General features: G+C 43.2%; 1 protein-coding gene across 1 annotated transcript in view; it reads right to left on the bottom strand.

Moving 5' to 3' along the window:
- The window catches only part of LOC148504686 (uncharacterized), a 71,867-nt gene that overhangs the window by 29,083 nt on the left and 20,223 nt on the right, over window positions 1–22,561 (bottom strand). The window contains 4 exon segments of the mRNA XM_088448616.1: window positions 2,759–2,900; window positions 12,898–14,101; window positions 14,103–14,333; window positions 20,320–20,449. Of these exon segments, the coding sequence (XP_088304742.1) occupies window positions 2,759–2,900; window positions 12,898–14,101; window positions 14,103–14,333; window positions 20,320–20,449 (1,707 nt within the window).

The raw sequence follows: 22,561 nt of genomic DNA on the forward strand, positions 1-22,561 counted from the left end.
CTTGTACATATCTTCTACCAATCAGATTCTACTTATCATTTATCTAGCAGCTTCTAGAAGATCATAGCTAGAATCTGATTGGTAGCTATGGGCAACACCTCCACTCCTATAAATCTGCACTTTAGTAAATATACCCTATGGTCCCCAGCTAAACAGGAAACTCCATAATAAATGTGCTTCTCTAACACGTAACTCACATTGGCATTTTTTTACTGACAAATCCCATTTTTTGTATTGGCCGGAATTAGACTTGCACGCCATGTCGATGCCTCATGTAAGCGGACGATGTTTTCAGCCTGCGCATTTGCCAAAGTTTGCCAATAACATCACGTGTATATTTATTCATTCCAATATATGATCTCTTAGATATGTGGGGGTCTATTTACTAAGCAGTGTTAGAAGACAGAGTGAAAAGTGATAAGGTGCCAGCCAATCAGCTCCCAACTGCCATTTCACAGGCTATGTTTGAAAAATGACAGTTGGGAGCTGATTGGCTGGCACCTTATCTCCTTTCACTCTGTCTCCTAACACTGCTTAGTAAATAGACCCCTTGGACTAGTATGATTCACCATATATGGCCCTTAGTTCACCCTTTACATATCGCAAATAAACCTGATCTGCATTGCGCTGTGTACTTCGTTATATCCGTAATTCACACCAAGAAATAGTTATAATCCACCATTAAACTAATGCACAGTCACCTTATAATAGTAATCATTTACTTATGATTTATCTTATAATGCAATTCATCAGTGGGATATCAATTGTGTAATATCTTGTTGATTCAGATACACTTGACAGACACCAACCATTCAGGAGAGGTCTCTAATATAATTCATCCACAAAATTGTTTAAGAAATAGTGTTTAATATTATTTAATTAGTGTATCCTATTCAAACACTGCTTCTCCTCCCCACTCCTTTAAGGTGTGTAGTTATGGCTGAATCATTTGCAGTTGATATCTCTAAAATCCCCCGAGCTTCAGTAAATGAGGTGGTTTAGGATTATATATAAATTCTTGTTATTACATCCAGTTTTACTCTGGCTACAATAGTAGCGTTACACGTGCATATTCCGCAACAATGTTGCCAGTCACAGGTTGTATAGTAAGTGAGCTTAGCAGAGTGAGGCAGCATGCCATGGATTGGCACAATGTAGAAAAAGTAAGTGCATACATATTTACCGTTTGATTTTGAAAGGCATACACATACTTACATAAATATATATATGGAATCAGTATGTTTGATGTGAGCCCAGCAGTTCAAATCCTGACACCGGCAGCCCGATGGAGGAGATCCCGACAGCGGAGGTAAATTTACTATTCCTAACCCTTTCTCCCCCTAACCCACCTTTGGGGATGCCCCTAACCTCCCCCCATTAGTGCCTAAACCTATCCCCACCTCCCCGCACCCTAAACCTAACCCTCCCGGGGGGTGCCTAACACTAACCTCCCCCCTTAGTGCCTAAACCTAACTCCTCCCTTCCCCTAACCTAACCCTAACCCACCCCGGGGGGGGGTTCCTAAGCCTAAGTCCCCCTGGGGGTCCCTAAACCTAACGCTCCCATCCCCGGCTACATGGATACTTAGGACCTCATTCAGAGTCGGTCGTTGCGGCTGCACGGTCGTAAGGGAAAAGGGGCCGGATATGCAAATGATGCACTCGCAAGTTGCGTCCCTAAGATCGGATCGTTAGCTGGCCGACCAAGGGGAGGATGCGGCCGTAAGACAAAAAAAACGCCCCCTTCTCGTACGCATTACACGTCATCTCCGGGCATATAAGGATTAATCGAGACCATCGGGAACCATCGGAACTGGTCGTAGAGCTTAAGGTTGACCATACCCTCTCTTAAGCACTACGATCAGGTCAGTGTACATGTCACATGTGCCATGACACTACTTTGTTAATTATGCATTCCCATAAAACGCCGTTCGCATAATTAGGCACGCCTGCGTTCGGATCTCCACACCCCCGTTTTCAAGCACCTTCCCCTGTTACCACCCACAAACGCCTCATTCTGTCACTCAAACTACCGACCTGGCTGTGTTCAAGGAGAGAGAAATTTCAGATTGTAGCAGCTAGTTTGCGCACGCGTATTGAGAACTTTACGCATGTGCAGCATGTGCGGCTGCAACGACCGACTATGAATGAGGTCCTTAGCCCCTGGCATTGGATTATCGGTCCGGTGTCCTGTAGGAATTCCGGCGTCAGGATTAACATAGGCAGTGGCGGCTCCTGATTGGCTGCTGGTCCACAAATACAGGTTGGGTCGCGCCTGGCACCAGATTCAATTGCATTCAGAATACCGACGCTAGGATCCCAAAGGTAAGTAGTGGGGTTAGGGGGAGGGTTAGGCACTAGGGCGATGATTAGGGTTAGGCACTAAGGGGGGAGGGTTAGGTTTAGGCACCGAGGCTGGAGAGTTAGTGGTAGGCAGAGGGGGAGGGTTATCCCTGTCAGGATTCTGGTGTCGGGATTCTGATCGCCGAAATCCAGAGCGTCAGCATCCCGTACCCAACCTGGTCAGACATCACTACCCTGCCAAATTTGGTGGAGCTAGGTCCAAAACTCTTCTGGCCGTGCATAAAGGACAAATAGACAGACAGACAGACACGTTTTCTCACTTATGAGAGAGAGAGAGAATATTTTAAGGTCCTTACACCCCATCTCATCACAGGTAGGACCTGTACTTGGCCAAAACAGAGGATATGCTGCAAAAAGGCAGATAATATGGAGTATACTGTATAAGAATGATGTACCTTTCATACGCTGCATGTGCTGACAAGTGGAGCTGGAATACACTTTCAATATTGGTCAACAGTCTTTCCCCTTGACTTGGAGTGGGTGAAAGAAATCTTGGCCTATAGTCTCCAAATGCACAGGAGGGAGTTGGGTTGGTAACTTTAGAAAATGAAGACAAAAGGCACAGATGAATATCATTAACTATTTGTCATACATCAGGGAACTGTATTAACTTTAGCAATCACAACTGAAACAACCTGAAAAAAACATTCAAAAGCATATAATTGAGAATCAAAATATTGGTATAAAGATGAAACTTTGCTGGGAGCTGCATCATTCAAAACTTGTATGTAAACATTTAAAGTGCAGTTCCTTATGACTGCAAGCATATGTCACTGTTGGGATTGCTGCTGAGACAATGTTTCTGTATGTAATTCAGTTGTGCTACATTGGGGTGGAAGGTGGCAGATAATGGATTTATGGGTAGGAGAAGAGAAACAATGACATCTCAATGAATAATCAGCGCTGCAAACACTTACTAACACCACTATAGTTCTACACCAGAGTATTTATATTAACCTAAATCATTTTTTGCAACTCAATACAAACCATATGATGTTCTGTCTGTGGTGCAGTAGAGAAGCTCCAGTCGTTCCAGTAACCCTAACCCTCCCCCTAACCCCGCTACCTATCCCAACCCTGTGCCCATCTTCTTTTACATATCTTTTATTGTCCAGTTGGATCTACGGACCATCCTAGAATTGAATTATTTGCACATTTTTATACACATCTTTAAGCACCTTAATGCACGGTTTGTTTCTATCTACATATACATTATATACCATAGAACTTAATAACTGTTGATACTCATGTGACCTTGGAACCCCACACCCTAGGTCCTTAGGGGTGGTTAACCTTCAATGTCAGAGAGATATACAAACCCTTATATATTACCAGTTACCAACTTTGCTATCAGACACCTCAACACATATGCGTGGTGCACTACTGATCAATCCTTATACTTTGAGTCTAAATATATCTCACTGCTGGGACTGGTCACTACTGCAACACATATATTAACATCTGGTATCTAGATTTCTTCAATCTTTTCACTTCACTTATTATTTATAAGATTCACATCATCTCCCACTATCTATGCACATATCACTTAGAGATACTGGGTCTGCCGATTTGGGACAAACTTCCATAATAAAATTATAAACATAGGGATGTTCTATTTATACTATTACATCATTATTTTTCCAACAATCTGTTTAAAGAAATTTATTTCCAGCTCAGCTACAATAATATCTGAGTTTTTTTGGATTATTCATTTATTATGATTAATATAAATACGCTATCCATAACATATATTTTTTATTTATGTGTCCACTGGATGCCCCTTATATATCTAATTAATAATATAGTGTCTATGATTAGATTTATGTAATTTTTCACATTGTGCAATTAACTAATGTTAATGTCGTTTTCAATTGTGTATTTTGTATTAATAACATTATTTACTTTATGCAAATGATTCAACATTTTGTATTTTTTATTTATTTATATTTATTTTGTTTTATTTTATTCTGCAATCAACAATATTCAACATCATTATTCATACATATGCATTTTATTATTTTTATCCTTTTTATATTTTTTCCATTATCATTCTTACTTTTTATATATTTTCTTATAATGATAATTTTTTATTTAATTTCATTTTATTTTCATCATTTTTTGATCTTACCCACTGGAGAAATATTATTGTTTAACATGTTACTTTTATGAGTCTGTTCAATGTGAACATTCTATATCAAAGTCTGCTGCCATATATTCTCATTCTCATAATCAATTTGCTACAAATGAGCATTTCACCTGCAATGGATCATCATAATTATCTGGGCATATAAGACTTATGCATCTGAGTGGGAACTTTTTTCTCTGAGGAAACGGCCAGCTGATCCCACTCTGACCTGCTACTGTTACAGAATCCGCTCATTGCAGCCACTCCGCCACTGGGAGTAATAACATTGAGAAACAATTTTCCAGGGTTTCAGCCAAGATCAGCGAGACGTCGCTTGAGCAGAAGCGGCTCATGTTGATCCCAGCCGCATCACTATAAGAGCTTCACCGCCACTGACTCCCCTCCTGCTGTTACATTCATCTTTCCCGGCCTGGACTCACGAGTGGAACTTACCTTGCTGCTCAGCTTATGTACTACATCATTCACCCAGCAGGTAAGCTACCAGAGTTTATCATATTTCCTTTGGCACAACCATTTATTTACCAGCAGTCACTGGAACTTTTGTGAATACCTTTGCTCAATGAACTTAAGTTTTTACCATCCTTGAATATACAATGACTTTATCCATCTAAGCAATATAATCTGCTATATTAACTCTCTACACTCTCATGAATACTACTTATTGAGATGAGATGTTTTTAATTGGCTAGCAGCTGAATTGATTACTTTTACATTCTGACCTTTTACATTGCCGGATTATCGAATTTTTGGATCTGTGATTCTTTTATCGTCATGTGTTTTATATGATCATCCTTTTTCTTTATTATTAATTAATCCATGTCCACTGATACATAATACATGTGAAGTTAATACTCAATTTGCCTCACAGTTTACATGTAAGTGATTTTTACTTTATTCTACAGATTATTAGCGCTCCCACATCTGTATTTGTTTTTTCTTCTGAATTCGTGTTTTGGTGTTTGCCTATCCCCAAGTGGTGAGCTGCATATAGATCTGTATATTTCAGTTCTCTTTGGAGCGCCTAAATCTGTTTTGGTTCTCATACACTATATATATATATATATATATATATATTTTAGCACACAGGACAGGCAGTCTCAGGGGGAGGTGTTTCACCCCCTGGGACTGCCAGTCTGGGTTTCAATTAGCAGAGAGCGGCCTCCAGTGGCATCCCTACCCGGCTTCTCATCCAAGAAGGAAGGAGCCGCTTGTGTGTGTGTATATTTATATTATACGCACACGCACACATACAGGCACACAGTATACACGCAGCAGCGGCTCCTTCCTTCTTGGATGAGAAGCCGGGTAGGGATGCCACTGGAGGCCGCTCTCTGCTAATTGAAACCCAGACTGGCAGTCCCAGGGGGTGAAACACCTCCCCCTGAGACTGCCTGTCCTGTGTGCTATAATATATATATATATATATATATATATATATATATATATAATGCAAAAACCAGAGGACGCTATGCAGAAGAGATATTAAAATATAGGAGTGATGACATCATATGATAAGATCAGTGGGTCGTCTTTACTGTGTCTATGAGCCCCTTCCACTAGGATACCTCAAGGTGTGGAATTGTGGCAGCTGATATGTCTGGGTGCTCCTAAAAATACCCTCTCACCAAAGATCACCTAACAAGAAAAGCCGCAATAGTCGATCAGTATAAAAAATAATTGATTACACAATCTAAAGAAGCATAAAAAAAAAATTAACTATTGGCATATTGGTTAGGGACAAATCACTAAAAAATTCAGCCCCTATAGGGACAAATTTATTAGTACAAACTTATTAACAATTTTTATTTTATAATTTCTGCATTTTTTATCAAAAATAAAAATATAGTTGCCAATATTTTTATTTTTTGATAAAAAAATGCATAAATTCTAAAATAAAAATTGTTAATAAGTTTGTACTAATAAATTTGTCCCTATAGGGGCTGAATTTTTTAGTGATTTGTCCCTAACCAATATGCCAATAGTTGATTTTTTTTTATGCTTCTTTAGATTCTGTAATCAATAATTATTTTCCTATTGTTATGAATGATCTATGAACGATTTCCAGTATATCATTCATGACAATGCATTATAATTCTTGGTATGTATTTTTTATTGTTCCTGCAAATGTCTATCTAACTGGTTGTGTCTATGTATGAATTCTTTAGGATACCATGTTACCTGTTTTTTAAAGATTTCTTACCCCAGAAGAAGTCCATTTATGGATGAAACGCGTAGGGTTTCTGGTGCCATGTCTATCGAGCTCACACCCTTAAGGGTGGTGGCAGGATTAGATCATCACCTCAACTGTATTGTGATTGTGGATACTTTGTCACCTTCTTTATGCTGTACGCAATTTTTTTTTATATATTATGCATTGTTTTTTTATCAAAAATAAAACAATTGCCAATTATTTCCTGATTGGCCATTGGGCCTTTTTCTTGTTGGGTGATCTTTGGTGAGAGTGTATTTTTAGGAACACCCGGACATATCAGCCTCCACAATTCTAGACCTTGAGGTATCCTAGTGGACGTGTAGATACAGTAAAGTCGACCTACTGATCTTATCATATCATTTTATTTATTTATTAACAGTTTCTTATATAGCGCAGCTTTACAATTGGAACATTAATAGAACAAAACTGGGTAATAACAGACAGATATATAGGTAGGAAGGCCCTGCTCGCAAGCTTACAATCTATAAGGAAATAGGCATTGATACACAAGGATAGGTGCTATATATTGCAATTTGGTCCAGCCAGACTGCAGAGTTTCTTGGTTGGCTGCATGATCCAGTCACACAGGAATGTCATCCAAATGTCAGGAGGATGTGAGAGAAAGACAATGTGTGAGGTTATGTGTGGACTGTGAAAGGGGATGTAATTAGACATGGAAGCTATGAAGGTTATGTGGGCGGTTCTGGAATCTGATAAGCTTGCCTGAAGAGGTGAGTTTTCAGGGAACGCTTGAAGGATTGGAGACTAGATGTAAGTCTCATTGTGCGTGGTAAGGCATTCCATAGAGTGGGTGCTGCCCGAAGAAAGTCCTGTTAGCGTGAATGGGAGCAATTAATGCAGATCTTGTGCTGAGCGGAGAGGTCGGGTTGGCAGATATTTTGAGATGAGCGAAGAGATGTATGTTGGTGTGGTTTGGTTAATGGCCTTATGTGTAAGTAAAAGTATTTTGTATTGAATACATCTAATTTCATTACTCTTATATTTTAAAATTTCTTCTGTATAGCACCCTTTTTTTGCATTTGTGTATTATTGTTTGATCCTTACTAACAGGAGATTTACTGAGAGGTGCAGCTTTTTACAACTGTTTATTTTAGCACAAGACAAAGACTTTGTCTTTTCTTTATATATATATATATGCAAATACATATGAACATACATCCTCAAATACATATGACCTTATTAATATATAACCTTTAGGATGAGAACGGTCTGTACAACTAAAGTGCTAATGCAGAGATCCTTCAAGAATCAATGACTATATGACTATATTAATGGCATTAATATTCCATAAAAATGTGCAACAGGGCAAAAATTTAAAGTCCAAATGAATGAAAGTGCAAAAAGGGATATCCCTTGAAGTCCAGGACACGGACGAAACGCGTTGGAGGCTCCTATTCTCTTTCCATTCATGAACTTGCCATTTTTTATCAGATACGATTTTTATCCCTATTTATTCTGATAAATTTTTATATATATATATATATATATATATACACATATTTTGTTCATGGTTTTATGTTTTATGTCTTTTATCCTTCATGTGGGAGGATATTATTGTTGTGTCTGATTAAAATTAATTTATGTAATTTTAAATGAACTCTTTGCACTTTCATTCATTTGCACTTTAAATTTTTGTACATATGTATTTGAGGATGATGGTAATTTAATTTTGCTATCCTTGCATTAGCACTTTAGTTGTACAAAGTCACTTTACATTTTTAGGTTTATATAATTATTAAGTTCGTTAGTATTTTATAATAAGTTATATAAGCACGGGAGGCACTCTATGCCAGCTCTTGCATATTTTTTTATTGTTTGTATATGTAACAGATCACCACTGGTACATTATTTTGCTGGTTGAGCTGACACTCATATGTTTTTGGGGGTGCACGATAACTGTTTCACATTATTATAATTTTTTGTAAAAGTGTGAGATAAAAGACACACATTTGAGAAAACATTACATAAAGGGACTTGTACCCAACTGGCGCTGCAATCTTCTGCTATACATATATATATATATATATATATATATATATAAATAAATAATTCACTCCAGCAGCTCTCCTCACTAATACACTTTGTGGAAAAAATGCAGGTGCCTTCCTGACATAAGCCAATGAAATTGGAATATGGTATGCAGCATGTAGATCAGGCGGCATTCATTGCAAACATATCACACAACACAGATGTTGCCAACGTTTCATTGTTTATGTAAACATTTCCCTCGAAAAATGTTTACATAAACATGGAAGTGTTTGCAAACATATTACAGGACACAGATGTTGCTATGAGTGCCGCCTGATCTACATGCTATATATATATATTATTATCATCCTTTATTTATACGGCGCCACAAGGGTTCCGCAGCGCCTTACATAGTACGTAAACACAGTACATAAACAGTTGAGCAGAACAAGAAAACAGTGTCATACAGTTTAAGACAATGCAAGACAAGTACATGGTATATAAACATTACTGCAACAGTAGCAGGATGGCAAAAGTCACGGGTTAAGTGCTTTTGAGTATAGAGCAGATAATATAAGTAAAGAAAGGATAAGCACAAGAGGAAAGAGGGCCCTGCTCGTGAGAGCTTACATTCTAGAGGGGATGGGCAGACATTTATTTATTATTTATTTATTACCAGTTATTTATATAGCGCACACATATTCCACAGCGCTTTACAGAGAATATTTATCCATTCACATCAGTCCCTGCCCCAGTGGAGCCTACAATATATGTTCCCTATCACATGCTCACACACATACACACTAGGGTTAATTTATGTTTGGAGCCAATTAACCTACCAGTATATTTTTGGAGTGTGGGAGGAAACCGGAGCACCCAGAGGAAACTCACGCAAGCACAGGGAGAAAATACAAACTCACACAGTTAGGGTCGTGGTGGGAATCGAACCCACGACCTCAGTGCAGTGAGGCAGTAACACTAACCATTATACCATCTGTGTGTGTATGTATATATATATATATATATATATATATACACACACACACATATACATACACACAATCAGGTCCATAAATATTGGGACATTGACAGAATTTTCATATTTTGGCCTCTATTCACCACCACAATGGCTTTGAAATGAAACAAACAAGATGTGATTTAATTGCAGACTTTCAGATTTAATTTGAGGGTAATTACATCCAAATCAGGTGAACAATGTAGGAATTACAACGGTTTCTATATGTGCCTCCCACTTTTTAAGGGGCCAAAAGTAATGGGACTATCAACTCAAAAGCTATTTCATGGACAGGTGTGGGCTATTCCCTCGTTATTTCATTATCAATTAAGCAGGTAAAAGGTCTGGAGTTGATTCTAGGTGTGACATTTGCATTTGGAATCAGTTGCTGTCGACTCTCAATATGAGATCCAAAGAGCTGTCACTATTAGTGAAGCAAGCCATCATTACGCTGAAAAATCAAAACAAACCCATCAGAGAGATAGCAAAAACATTAGGTGTGGCCAAATCAACTGTTTGGAACATTCTTAAAAAGAAAGAACGTACCGGAGAGTTCAGCAACACCAAAAGACCCGGAAGACCACGGAAAACAACTGTTGTGGTTGACAGAAGAATTATTTCCCTGGTGAAGAAAAACCCCTTCACAACAGTTGGCCAAATCAAGAACACTCTCCAGGAGGTAGGTGTATATGTGTCAATGTCAACAATCAAGAGAAGACTTCACAAGAGTGAATATAGAGGGTTCACCACAAGATGTAAACCATTGGTGAGCCACAAAAACAGGAAGACCAGATTAGAGTTTGCCAAACAACATCTAAAAAAGCCATTACAATTCTGGAACAACATCCTATGGACAGATGACACAAAGATCAACTTGTACCACAGTGATGGGAAGAGAAGAGTATGGAGAAGGAAAGGAACTGCTCATGATCCAAAACATACCACCTCATCAGTGAAGCATGGTGGTAGTGTCATGGCGTGGGCATGTATGGCTGCCAATGGAACTGGTTCCCTTGTATTTATTGATGATGTGACTGCTGACAAAAGCAGCAGAATGAATTCTGAAGTGTTTTGGGCAATATTATATGCTCATATTCAGTCAAATGCTTCAGAACTCATTGGACGGCGCTTCACAGTGCAGATGGACAATGACCCGAAGCATACTGCAAAAGCAACTAAAGAATTTTTTAAAGCTAAAAAGTGGAATGTTATGCAATGGCCAAGTCAATCCCCTGACCTGAATCCGATTGAGCATGCATTTCACTTGATGAAGACAAAACTGAAGGGAAAATGCCCCAAGAACAAGCAGGAACTTAAGACATTTGCAGTAGAGGCCTGGCAGAGCATCACCAGGGATGAAACCCAGCGTCTGGTGATGTCTATGCGTTCCAGACTTCAGGCTGTAATTGCCTGCAAAGGATTTGCAACAAAGTATTAAAAAGTGAAAGTTAGATTTAGGATTGTTTAGTTTGTCCCATTACTTTTGGCCCCTTAAAAAGTGGGAGGCACATATAGAAACCATTGTAATTCCTACACCGTTCACCTGATTTGGATGTAATTACCCTCAAATTAAATCTGAAAGTCTGCAGTTAAAGCACATCTTGTTTGTTTCATTTCAAAGCCATTGTGGTGGTGAATAGATGCCAAAATATGAAAATTCTGTCAATGTCTCAATATTTATGGACCTGACTGTATGTGTGTGTGTATATATATATATATATATATATATATATATATATATATATTTATTAGGGGTGAGCGGGTTCGGTTTTACTCGGATCTTTTTATTGGCTATCGCCGAACACGTGTTTTGGGTAGCGAATGTAATCAAGCCGAAATTGCGGTAAAGTGGCGATAAGAACCGAGTAAAACCGAACCCGCTCACCCCTAATATATATATATATATATATATATATATATATATATATATATATATGATCCAAAACGGTGGCACTCACAGGGTTTGTTCAACGATAAAGGGTGGTGTAAATACACCTAACTCACAGCAGGAACCTTACTCAGGTCGGCCTGAGTAAGGTTCCTGCTGTGAGTTAGGTGTATTTACACCACCCTTTATCCGTTGAACAAACCCTGTGAGTGCCAACGTTTTGGATCCATTTTGTACTATACAAGTTTGGGAGGCACCCAGGTGAGATGGACTTGTAAAGTATTGAGTGCCAGCCACTTCTTGAATGAATATATATATATATATATATATATATATATATATCACACACACACACCAGAACTTACTTAGCTGGCACTCACTTAACCGATACACGATGGGCCCAGGTGCACTACCAAAGAGGTGCATGTAAATGGCGGAACAGGGTTGCACTCCGGGACTTCAGAAATAAGTTTTCACAGCAGGCTGTATGTGAGCAACGTTTTGGTAAAGCAGTGTCTTTAATGGCATCAGACACTGCAATTTAGCATACATAGGCTTAGGCCTGGATACACAGGCACAAAGTATATATAAATGTAGATAGAGCCGCACTCTCAATACTCCAAATGTCCATCCATTGTTGGGGTGCAACAAACCAGAGTTATCCCAACTTCCACTGGGGTCCCAATAATAATGTATAAAAAATGTCCGCACTCACCAGACTTGCTAGAAGCAATACTATTTACTCACAATATATCGACAGGGTACATGTGCAGAAACAACATTTCAGTCCTTAACTAGACCTTTTACAAGACCAGTGTTCAGCAGTCAGAGGGCCTGATTCACTACGGATCACTATTCTGCTAATGCGTACGCAACGCAGTTGCTAATATCAGTGGTGATATGCAAATGCATTGCGTTCACAGTATAGCATTGCGATCACAGCCTAACATAAGGATGCCCACTTTCCCTTGTCTGACATCCGTAATACTTAGCAATATAGCAACACAATCGGTAACATCGGACCCATATGCACACTTGCACAAGCCCAGACCTTACTCAGAAATTGCTAACAGCCACGCACACTATCAGTGCTATGGCTGCGTATGGCGACGCAGTGGATAATTTATGCATGCCCCTGCACTGGCACGCCTGCATTCGCCTGACCCCCCCCCCCCGCCCGTCACCACTCACAAATGGCGCTTCCTGTCAATCACTCTGTGAGGGGTCTGCGTGGCCTCTGCGATAACATGAAAACTATAGAGTTGGCGGTTAGACTACACTCACCTTCCACCAAAAACTGCAGAGAGATTTTACTCAGGGAATCCGTATTGATTGATTGAACAGAAGTTTGGTAAAAATCAATTTCTGTTGATTTATAAGGGAACGTTACAGCCTCTGTGAATATCCGTTCAGTAGATGCTTCTACAAGTTTAGCCGTGGTAAGGTCTGCAACGTGTTGAGTAGGGGCAGTTTCTGGAACAGTGTCTCGGGTGCTTTCTGAAGGAGTATCTGTGAAAAGCTCAGCCGCATAGGTTTTTCCTCCAGTAGTGGCCTCCTCTACAGTGATCGCTGTGGTGATCTTCTCTGCAGTAGTGGCAGCCTCTACAGTGATCGCTGTGGTGTTCTTCTCTGCAGTAGTGGCCTCCTCTACAGTGATCGCTGTGGTGATCTTCTCTGCAGTAGTAGCAGCCTCTACAGTGATCGCTGTGGTGTTCTTCTCTGCAGTAGTAGCAGCCTCTACAGTGATCGCTGTGGTGATCTTCTCTGCAGTAGTGGCAGCCTCTACAGTGATCGCTGTGGTGATCTTCTCTGCAGTAGTAGCAGCCTCTACAGTGATCGGTGTGGTGATCTTCTCTGCAGTAGTAGCAGCCTTTACAGTGATCGGTGTGGTGATCTTCTCTGCAGTAGTAGCAGCCTCTACAGTGATCGCTGTGGTGTTCTTCTCTGCAGTAGTGGCAGCCTCTACAGTGATTGCTGTGGTGATCTTCTCTGCAGTAGTAGCAGCCTCTACAGTGATCGCTGTGGCGTTCTTCTCTGCAGTAGTGGCAGCCTCTACAGTGATCGCTGTGGTGATCTTCTCTGCAGTAGTAGCAGCCTCTACAGTGATCGCTGTGGTGATCTTCTCTGCAGTAGTAGCAGCCTCTACAGTGATCGGTGTGGTGGTCTTCTCTGCAGTAGTGGCAGCCTCTGTAGTGTTTACTGTGGTGGTCTTCTCTGAAGTAGTGGCAGCCACTGTAGTGTTTACTATGGTGATCTTCTCTGAAGTAGTGGTAGCCTCTACAGTGATCGCTGTGGTGGTCTCTGCAGTATGAAGAGTTTCTGCATTATCAGTTGTTTCAAGTTCAGAAGTCCATACTTCAGTTTGTTGTTCAGTCGCCCACGTGTCAGATGTCACATAGCGTTTTTCTGCAGTAGTGGCAGCCTCTACAGTGATCTCTCTGGTGATCCCCCCCTGTAGTATGAAGAGTTTCTGCAATATCAGTTGTTTCAAGATCAGTTTGTGGTTCAGACACCCAAGTGTCAGTTGTGGGCCAATACCAGTAATTTTGAGATTTCTTTGGTACCTCACGTCTTTTACGGATAAATGTTCTGTATTTATATCGAATTGTCCCATCGTTGTATGTAAGTCTAATATTTTCGCTTGGAAAGTCTTCAAAAACCAACTCCAGCACATAGGAGCCAGTGTTCATCCATGATGGAACAGACAAAGTACAGCGGCTCTAGAATGACAATTATATACAGACTGTTACCGATTTACGGGTATATCTACCATGAAAATACAATTTTATCAATAAATGGAATTGAATTAGCATTTTTTTTTATTAGACAGAGGGGGTGGGATGTACTAAGGTTGAGGTGACCATTCCGCCAGTCACCGCAACCTTACTAATCGCATATGTACTAACATATGCTATTAGTATTGCAAAGGACAGCTCTTGTGATAAAAGCTGCCCTTTGCGTAGCAGCAGACGCCGGGCGAGGGTGTCTCCGTGGGACCCCGCCCCCTCCGAGCCCTGGGAGCTTCCTGCTGGTCACATGTGCAGGAAGTCCCGGGCTCCTCCTCCCTGCACCCAGAAGAATATTAGGAGGAGGAGGCGGGAGACTCAGGAGGAGTGCAGGCCGGTGACCAGGACACTAAGTTGAGTGGGCACCAGTGCTGGGCGACTGCGGGGCGGTGGCGAAGTGTCGGGTGTGGGGTGCGGCAATAAGCCCCTAGGTTTCTATAGGGTAATGCCAGGTTTTTTGCGTTACCCTCCGGCAACGATAATAGTTTGGCCTGGGCTTAGTACATATGGAAATGCAGTATAAACCCTGAAAACTGTGTTTTCACCGCATTTTTCCTTTAGTACATTCCGCCCAATATATCATTTTAATAATGCTACTTATTGCATAAACGAAAGACTTTGCATTGGAGACAAGACTCTCTCCATCCATCAGATTCAGCATTGGTCACGGGTACCTGGTGATTTTTCTGTCAACTTGCAAATTTCCGTGTTTAATAGAGTGCGAATAGATGCAAATTCATCAGAAACCCTCCATTTTAAAACATGCATCCCCTCAAGTAAAAGTCGCTGGACGTGATGGGGTGTGAGAATCAAAGTTGCCAGATATGTACCAGAAAAAAAAACACAAAATAATAGAGGTTGCCCAGTGAGATAGCTGCACTTACAACTGTTTGGCCTGGCAGCTTGATGGAAGAATAAAATAAAAAAATAAGAAAATAAAAGCATGTTTTTCTCTCACATACCACTAGCTGGGGTCACCACTACAACGTTGGGTAGCCCTGCCATGTCTTTATGTATTGTACAGGATAATAATGTATTTTTTTAGGGTGGGGGGGGCTTTGTAAAGTTGACATTCTCCATGTCGACACTAATCATGTGGACACTGCTGAAATATCAACATGACAGAATGTCAAGAAACGATCCCTGGTGTTCTAGCGGCGAGTAACGGCTCCCGGCGGCAGCGGCATCCCCAGCGGTGTTTCCTGGGTCCCTGTGGTATCTTTCTCCTATTCTTCCCCTATCCCAAACCCTAACGTCCCCCTAGTGCCTAACCCTAACCCACCTGTCCCACTGACTAACAATGTATGGATTTCACAGGTCGACATTTTAGGTGTCGACACTGTGAACATAACAACAATCTGAGGATGCCGATGGGTTGCCTGTCGAAATTTAAATAATGTCGTCATAACTATCGACATTGTGGTGTCAACATTGTGAATGTCGACCTTATGACTGCATCCCATTTAGGGTCGGGAGGGGAGATGTACTAAGCCTTGGAGAAAGCTAAAGTACCAACTAATCAGCTCCTAACTATCATTTTTCAAACACAGGGCCTGGTTCAGAGATGGACGCTAATGCAATTGCTGCTGCGACTTCGTATGCAATGCAGCGGCGAAAATATACTAATGGTTCCAAAGATCTCCCGAGCATAAGGACGCCCACTGCTGATGTCGCTTGCCTGTGTAAGTAGCGGTAACACCTATGCATATCGAGCGACCATCTTGCCCTTGCGGCAGGTCTAACCAGCCGCTGAATCGGCGGCTCTACTGACACGCAGGGGGCTCTCAAGCTGCGCAGGTTATCACAATGGCTAATTTATGCACACCTATGTAACAACGCTTAAACGGTCCCGACACGCCTGCATTTTTCTGACCACCCCCCGTTACCACCCCCGAATGCTGACAACCTGTCACTCACTCGGCGATGGATTCCTCTGTGCTTCAGTAATCGCAATGCAATCGCTGCGCACGTGCAGTGCGGTTTATATGCACGCGCGATGACAAACAATCGCTCCATCTGCGTCGCCATTGCGTTAATCTCTAAATCGGGTCCACAGCCTGTAAAGTGACAGTTAGGAGCCTAATGGTTAATACTTTATCTCTCTCCATTTTCTCTCTCTCCAAGGCTTAGTAGATCTCCCCCTCTGTATTAAATGTGGATTCACTATCCACCCACTGTCTGCTCACTCTTTATGTTTTTTAAACTTTTTATTTATAACAACAACAAAGTAAATGACCATGGTCAAAGTAAAAAGAAGGAGGGCCAAACCAGAGGTTATGACCGAAGAGTCTTGTTGTTGGACTTAAACTTTAAAATGATAAAAACACAAAACCAACAGAAAATAGAAAAGTGAAATGAAAGTAAACATATAATACACAATATAAATGAATGTAGGAAAAGAACAATCTATCTGTAGCAGAGATTGACAAGAGAGGAGGAAAGGAAAAGAAACAAGGGGAATGGGGAAATGGGACAACTCTCCGCTCATTTGACTCATGAGGTTGGTATGTCCTTCACATTGTCCTGATTACTACCTACACAATATTGGGAGGTATGAACCAGGGGCACAGGTATTAATGCCCAGCGGGCACTGCGGTTCCTTCTTCTCCGAGCAGTGAGCCCTCCCACACACACACAATCGCATCCTACCGTCTCTGGCAAGTGGCAGTGTGTGGGAGGGGGGACCCACATGTTGGCACCAGTTAGGTATGCTCTGGGTGCAGGGTGTGTGGTAAAGGGCCCCGTGGACTGAGGGGCCCGTGTGCATCGCAAACCCTGCAAGCATTACAGATATGCCTATGGTATGACTATGAATGCATTTTTAACTCTACCTCCAGCAGAAGCACATATACATGTAAAATAAGCAGAATGTTCAGTTGTAAATCACTGCCCAAAATGAAGAACATTTACATCTATTTTGCACAAAATCTCTGGCTAAAACTCAGTCAGTGCATGGAATCTCAGGATTGCAGGGGACCAGGTTTGGAGGGTATACATTGAGGGGGAAGATGCAAGGTTGGATAATAAAAAAATATAAAATATGTGCTGCCAATGCTGGATTAACAATGGGGCAGCTGGGGCGGTTGCCCCGGTGCTCCAATACACAGGAGGAACCCAACACATAGCTACATGGTCGGTGTGGGAGCATTGTTACAAAATGTTAACTGGGGTTGCTGTGTGGCATAATGTGAACTGTGGTTTCTACAGAATGTTTAACACAGTTGTGGTGCTGGGAGTGTCACAAGCCGCCGCACGGACAATTCTGTGCGAGCTGAACGCCGGGCTAGTGTTCGTTGACACTCCACCAACCTAAATGGTCTGTCATTCTGGGGCTGCTCCGAATCTGGAATCCATATCCTCCTGCTGTCAGCGCTGCTCCGATGCCGGTGATAGAGTTTCTCGTGCTTCTGATTGTTCCAGTCTCCTGTTTGATCAGTCAAGTTCCTGAGCCAGTTTACTGTGTCTGTTCGTTGCCGTTTGTCCATCCAGGCGGCACGGTCTGCATTTCCACCTCCTGGTGCTGCTAGTGTCAACTTGGCGGCACGGTGCGCTTCCTCCCCAGAAGCGCCTATCCTCGTCCGGCGGCTTGTGTCAACTCGACGACACCAGCTGCCTTCCTGCATCGAGAGCGCACAAGCTAGTGCACCATCACCAGTGTCAACCCGGCAGCATTGGTCGCTATTCTGCTTCATCAGTGCGCTATCCAGTACACCACTTCCAGTGTCAACCCGGCGGCATTGGCTGCAACTCTGCCTCATCAGTACGCAATTGAATGCACCGTCGCCAGTGTCATCTCGGTGACACTGGTAGCAACTCAGCGTTCCAAGTGCGAAATCTAGCGCACCGGCGCCAGTGTCATCTTGGCGGCACTGGTAGCAGCTCTACGTTCTTTGTACCACTCCACCAAAGCCTCATCAGCTCAAAGGCTGCATCTTACCCTGGGGCCCCAGGCCATGACTAGTCAATACTAATCAGCCTTCAAGGTTGTATCCACAGCCCAAAGGCTGCATCACATCATCTGCCCCAGGCCACGACTAGTCAAATTGTACCAGCCCTCAAGGCTGGCACCAGACAACTCTTGCCTACTAACCATCCATCTCTAACAGGGAGTATGGACACATTATACTTTCTAATAACATCGGCAGTATATGATATTGCCAAGTTTATTGGTAGGGCCCCCCACAAGTTAGTTGCCCTGGGGCCGCACAAACCTTAATCTGCCACTGTTTCCCACGGCATTTGTGGGGAGTCAGATGCTTAAAGGGGTCAGATCCCTCATTTGCATTGAGATGAATGTTGTGGTGTAGCCGGACGATTGTCACCATCTGCCTCTCCCTGCCACCCACTACTACTCCCTGTCGCCCTCTGCCTCTGCAGTCACCCTCTGCCTCTCCCTGTTACCCACTGCTTCTTCCTGACACCCACTGCTTGTTATCCTCTGCCTCTCCCTATCACCTTTAACCTCTCCCTGACACCCTCTGCTTCTCCAGTCACCCTCTGCATCTCCCAGTCACCCTCTGCCTCACCCTCTGCCTCTCCCAGTCACCCACTCCCTGTCACCCTCTGCCTCTCCTAGTCACCCACTCCCTGTTACCCTCTGCCTTTCCCTGTCACCCTCTGCATCTCCCAGTCACCCTCTGCCTCACCCTCTGCCTCTCCCAGTCACCCACTCCCTGTCACCCTCTGCCTCTCCTAGTCACCCACTCCCTGTCACCCTCTGCCTCTCCCTGTCACCCTCTGCCTCTCCTAGTCACCCACTCCCTGTTACCCTCTGCCTCTCCCTGTCACCCTCTGCCTCTCCTAGTCACCCACTCCCTGTCACCCTCTTCCTCTCCCAGTCACCCTCTGCCTTTCCCTGTCACCCACTCCCTGTCACCCTCTGCCTCTCCCAGTCACCCACTCCCTGTCACCCTCTGCCTCTTCCAGTCACCCTCTGCCTGTCACCTTCTGCCTCTCCCTGTCACCATCTGCCTCTCCCTGTCACCCTCTATCCATCACCCTCTGCCTCTGTGTCACCTTTTACCTCTCCCTGTCACCCTCTCCCTATCACCCCCTGCCTCTCCTTGTCACCCTCTCCCATGTCACCTTCTGCCTCTCCCTGTCACCCTCTGCATCTCCCTGTCACCCTCTATCCATCACCCTCTGCCTCTCCGTGTCACCTTTTACCTCTCCCTGTCACCCACTCCCTGTCACCCTCTGCTTCTCCAGTCACAAACTGTGTCTCCAATCATCCTCTGCCTCTCCCTTTCATCCTCTGCCTCTCCCTGTCACCCTCGCCTCTCCCACTCACCCACTCCCTGTCACCCTCTGCCTCTCCCTGTCACCCTCTCCATGTTACTTTCTGCCTCTCCCTGTCATCCACTGCATTATGGCATACTGTGAACTTGGGGTGGGGTGGAGGAGGGGCACAAAGCATATTTTTGCACCTGGGCCCACCACTTAAAAGTACTGACTTCATGTGAGGGTTGTATTTCTCTCTCACATCCAATCTTGAATCAAGCACTTGGGCAAGGTCCATCCTGCTGCTGTCACTCAGCGACAGCGTGATAAATGTTGCAGTTGCAGGGTGTCCGGGGGCTTTTCTACCTATATAACACTGATTAAAGAGTGGAAATATACAGGAACAGAGCCACAGAATAGGGAGAAAATGTTAGTGAAGTCAATTCATTATATTTGTGAATGTGGGACTAGAATCTGAGACTTCCATGACAGTGGTATGTAATAATGGCTCATATAACTTATTTAACACACTAGCTTAAAAGTATATATCACATGATCTATTACTGAAATACTATAGGCCACTTGCAAATACTTATTGGTTTAAGTAGAAGGAAACAGCAGGTTTAGCGTGATGGCGTCACTATGTTTTAAAGGCCGTGTCAAAGACTACGGAAGGTCAACACATGATCCAAAAACTTACTTCATCTATTGCAAAAACTGTGGAACAAGTTGAGCATTCTCCATAGTAATATCCATATCGGCACCGCACAGAGTCTCCATCAGGGTCGTGTGCCAGTAAGTTAATGGTGGCTGCGCAATTCTGAGGAATCCTAAGAATGAAAACACAGTCGTATAAAAATGATTAGTTCACAGCCTGGTTATGTAATACTCAAAGAAGCCTGTCATTAAAAACACGTTTGGAGAGACGGAAAACAATCACAGTTGCGATTGTCATTAGAGTGTATAATGCTGGGTACACACCTGAGAGATGGATCGGCCGCCCACCGATGGGCTGACCGATCCAACGATTAGATGAGTGGTATGCACAAACGATGCTGTACATATACACTTACCAATACGCCGCCCAATATGTCTGGCCATGGGAACCGGTAGTGATGTCATTGTCTGCGTTTCCTGGACCAGCATATGGGTTGGTCGGCGGGTCAGCTTTACAGACAGTCACATGCATCGATATATCTGCACGATATAATAACACTGACTGTGCTGCAGGGTGGACCAGATATGTCTGTGAATATCATCGTTCACAGACATATCATCTGTACACTCTTGCAGACAGGGCCGATGCTACCATTAGGCAGCTTTAGGCACTTGCCTAAGGGTGCCGGTTCCTGAGGGGCTCTGCTGAGGACGGTGACTGAGGTCGCCAGCACAAAAATGAAAGAAGACATTCTTTAGCTACTTCGTACAGACAGCAGAAGTGGATTATATAGACAGCTGCTGCACCTGTACTTTTCCCCCTGCTCTTCTATTCATGTATAACATGCCAGGCTGGTTCAGTATTGCAGACAGGTAGCAGTGTCCGTCCTCTACCCCTCTCCCCCTCTTTGAAAGTACACAGGTGACCTGAGGTTATAAACATTTGTGTATATTCAGCCTAAACTATAGTCAGACACTTTCTGGAGCAGCTCACACATCGGGCGAGAAGTACTAAATATAAAAATGCGGTAAAACTCCAGGAAATGCAGTTTTCGTGGTTTTACAGAATTCCCCATATGCGCAGAAGGACGCCAGAGGTACTTCTGAGTGTTAATCCCGGAAGTACCTCTGCCCGGCAGCATCACAAAGGACAGCTGTTATCGGCAGGGCCGGATTATAGGGGGGGGGACAGGGGCTGTCGTCCCTGGGCCCCAGGGCCGGATTGAGGGCCACATAGGCCTGGAGCTGAAAATGACCAAGGGCCTATTATGAGAAGCAGAGGAGGCGTGACCAGTGCTGTTAGGGTGTGGTCAGTGCCATGTGGGTGTGTACACCAATTATACTCTTATGGTGCATACACACGATCAGATTTTTCCTTCAGATATGAACGATAACGATTTAAAAATCGTTCAGTCGTTCATATCTGAAGGAAAATCGTTCATATCTGACATGCCTGAACGATGGACGATCAACGATGCGCGTTCCCGATGGTCAGATAACGATTTCTGACATCTGATGGGTTTGCAGTCAGACTTGGACGATTCCATTCATTTTAATGCAGTCAAAAATCGTTCAATCGTTCAAATCGTTCAAAACTTTGGTCAAATCGTTCAGATCGTTTAATCGTTCAATCGTTCATCTGACAAGTCTGACAAATCTGACCGTGTGTACGCTCCATTAGCCCCAATGTCTCCGTTAATATGTAAAAGAAAAAAAAATGCTTAATTTTGTGAGGTAAAATTGTATTTCTATGACTTATGATTTATGGCTGACCATGTGGAGAGCAGATGGACAGACAACATCATGTTGTCATGACAATGGGCCTATTTTTATGTGGAGGCCTGGAGCTGTAGCTCCATCCACCCCATTGTTAATCTGGCCCTGCTGGGCCCCCACACACAGGGGTCCCCCATACAGGAGAGCAGAGCAGGATATCGCTGCCTGCGCTCCGGTTATTGCCGGCGGCAGCTCAGCTGTTCCATATACAGCGGCAGCCGCGGAGCTCACTACCCTGCCTGCTGTGTACTCATTACCTGCACTCCTGAGGGGACTGACGAGCGGCAGCTCTGACTGACATCCAGCTGTAGCAGTAACAGAGAGCAGGACTCAGGAGTTTCCTTCAGACAGTACAAGCAGCAGGGGGCTGTGACAGAGCGGGTAGTCCCTCCCCATAAGGCAGGCAGTGGGCGGCAGCCTCAGGAACGGACATTCCCCTAGTGAACAGCAGAATTTGAGGCAGGCAGGCAGGCTCTCCACGGGAAGAAGTCAGAGGAAGAACACGGAGC

The sequence above is a fragment of the Taudactylus pleione genome, unplaced genomic scaffold, assembly GCF_031769625.1.
Source record: "Taudactylus pleione unplaced genomic scaffold, aTauple2 ptg000462l, whole genome shotgun sequence".
Classification (NCBI taxonomy): Eukaryota; Metazoa; Chordata; class Amphibia; order Anura; family Myobatrachidae; genus Taudactylus; species Taudactylus pleione.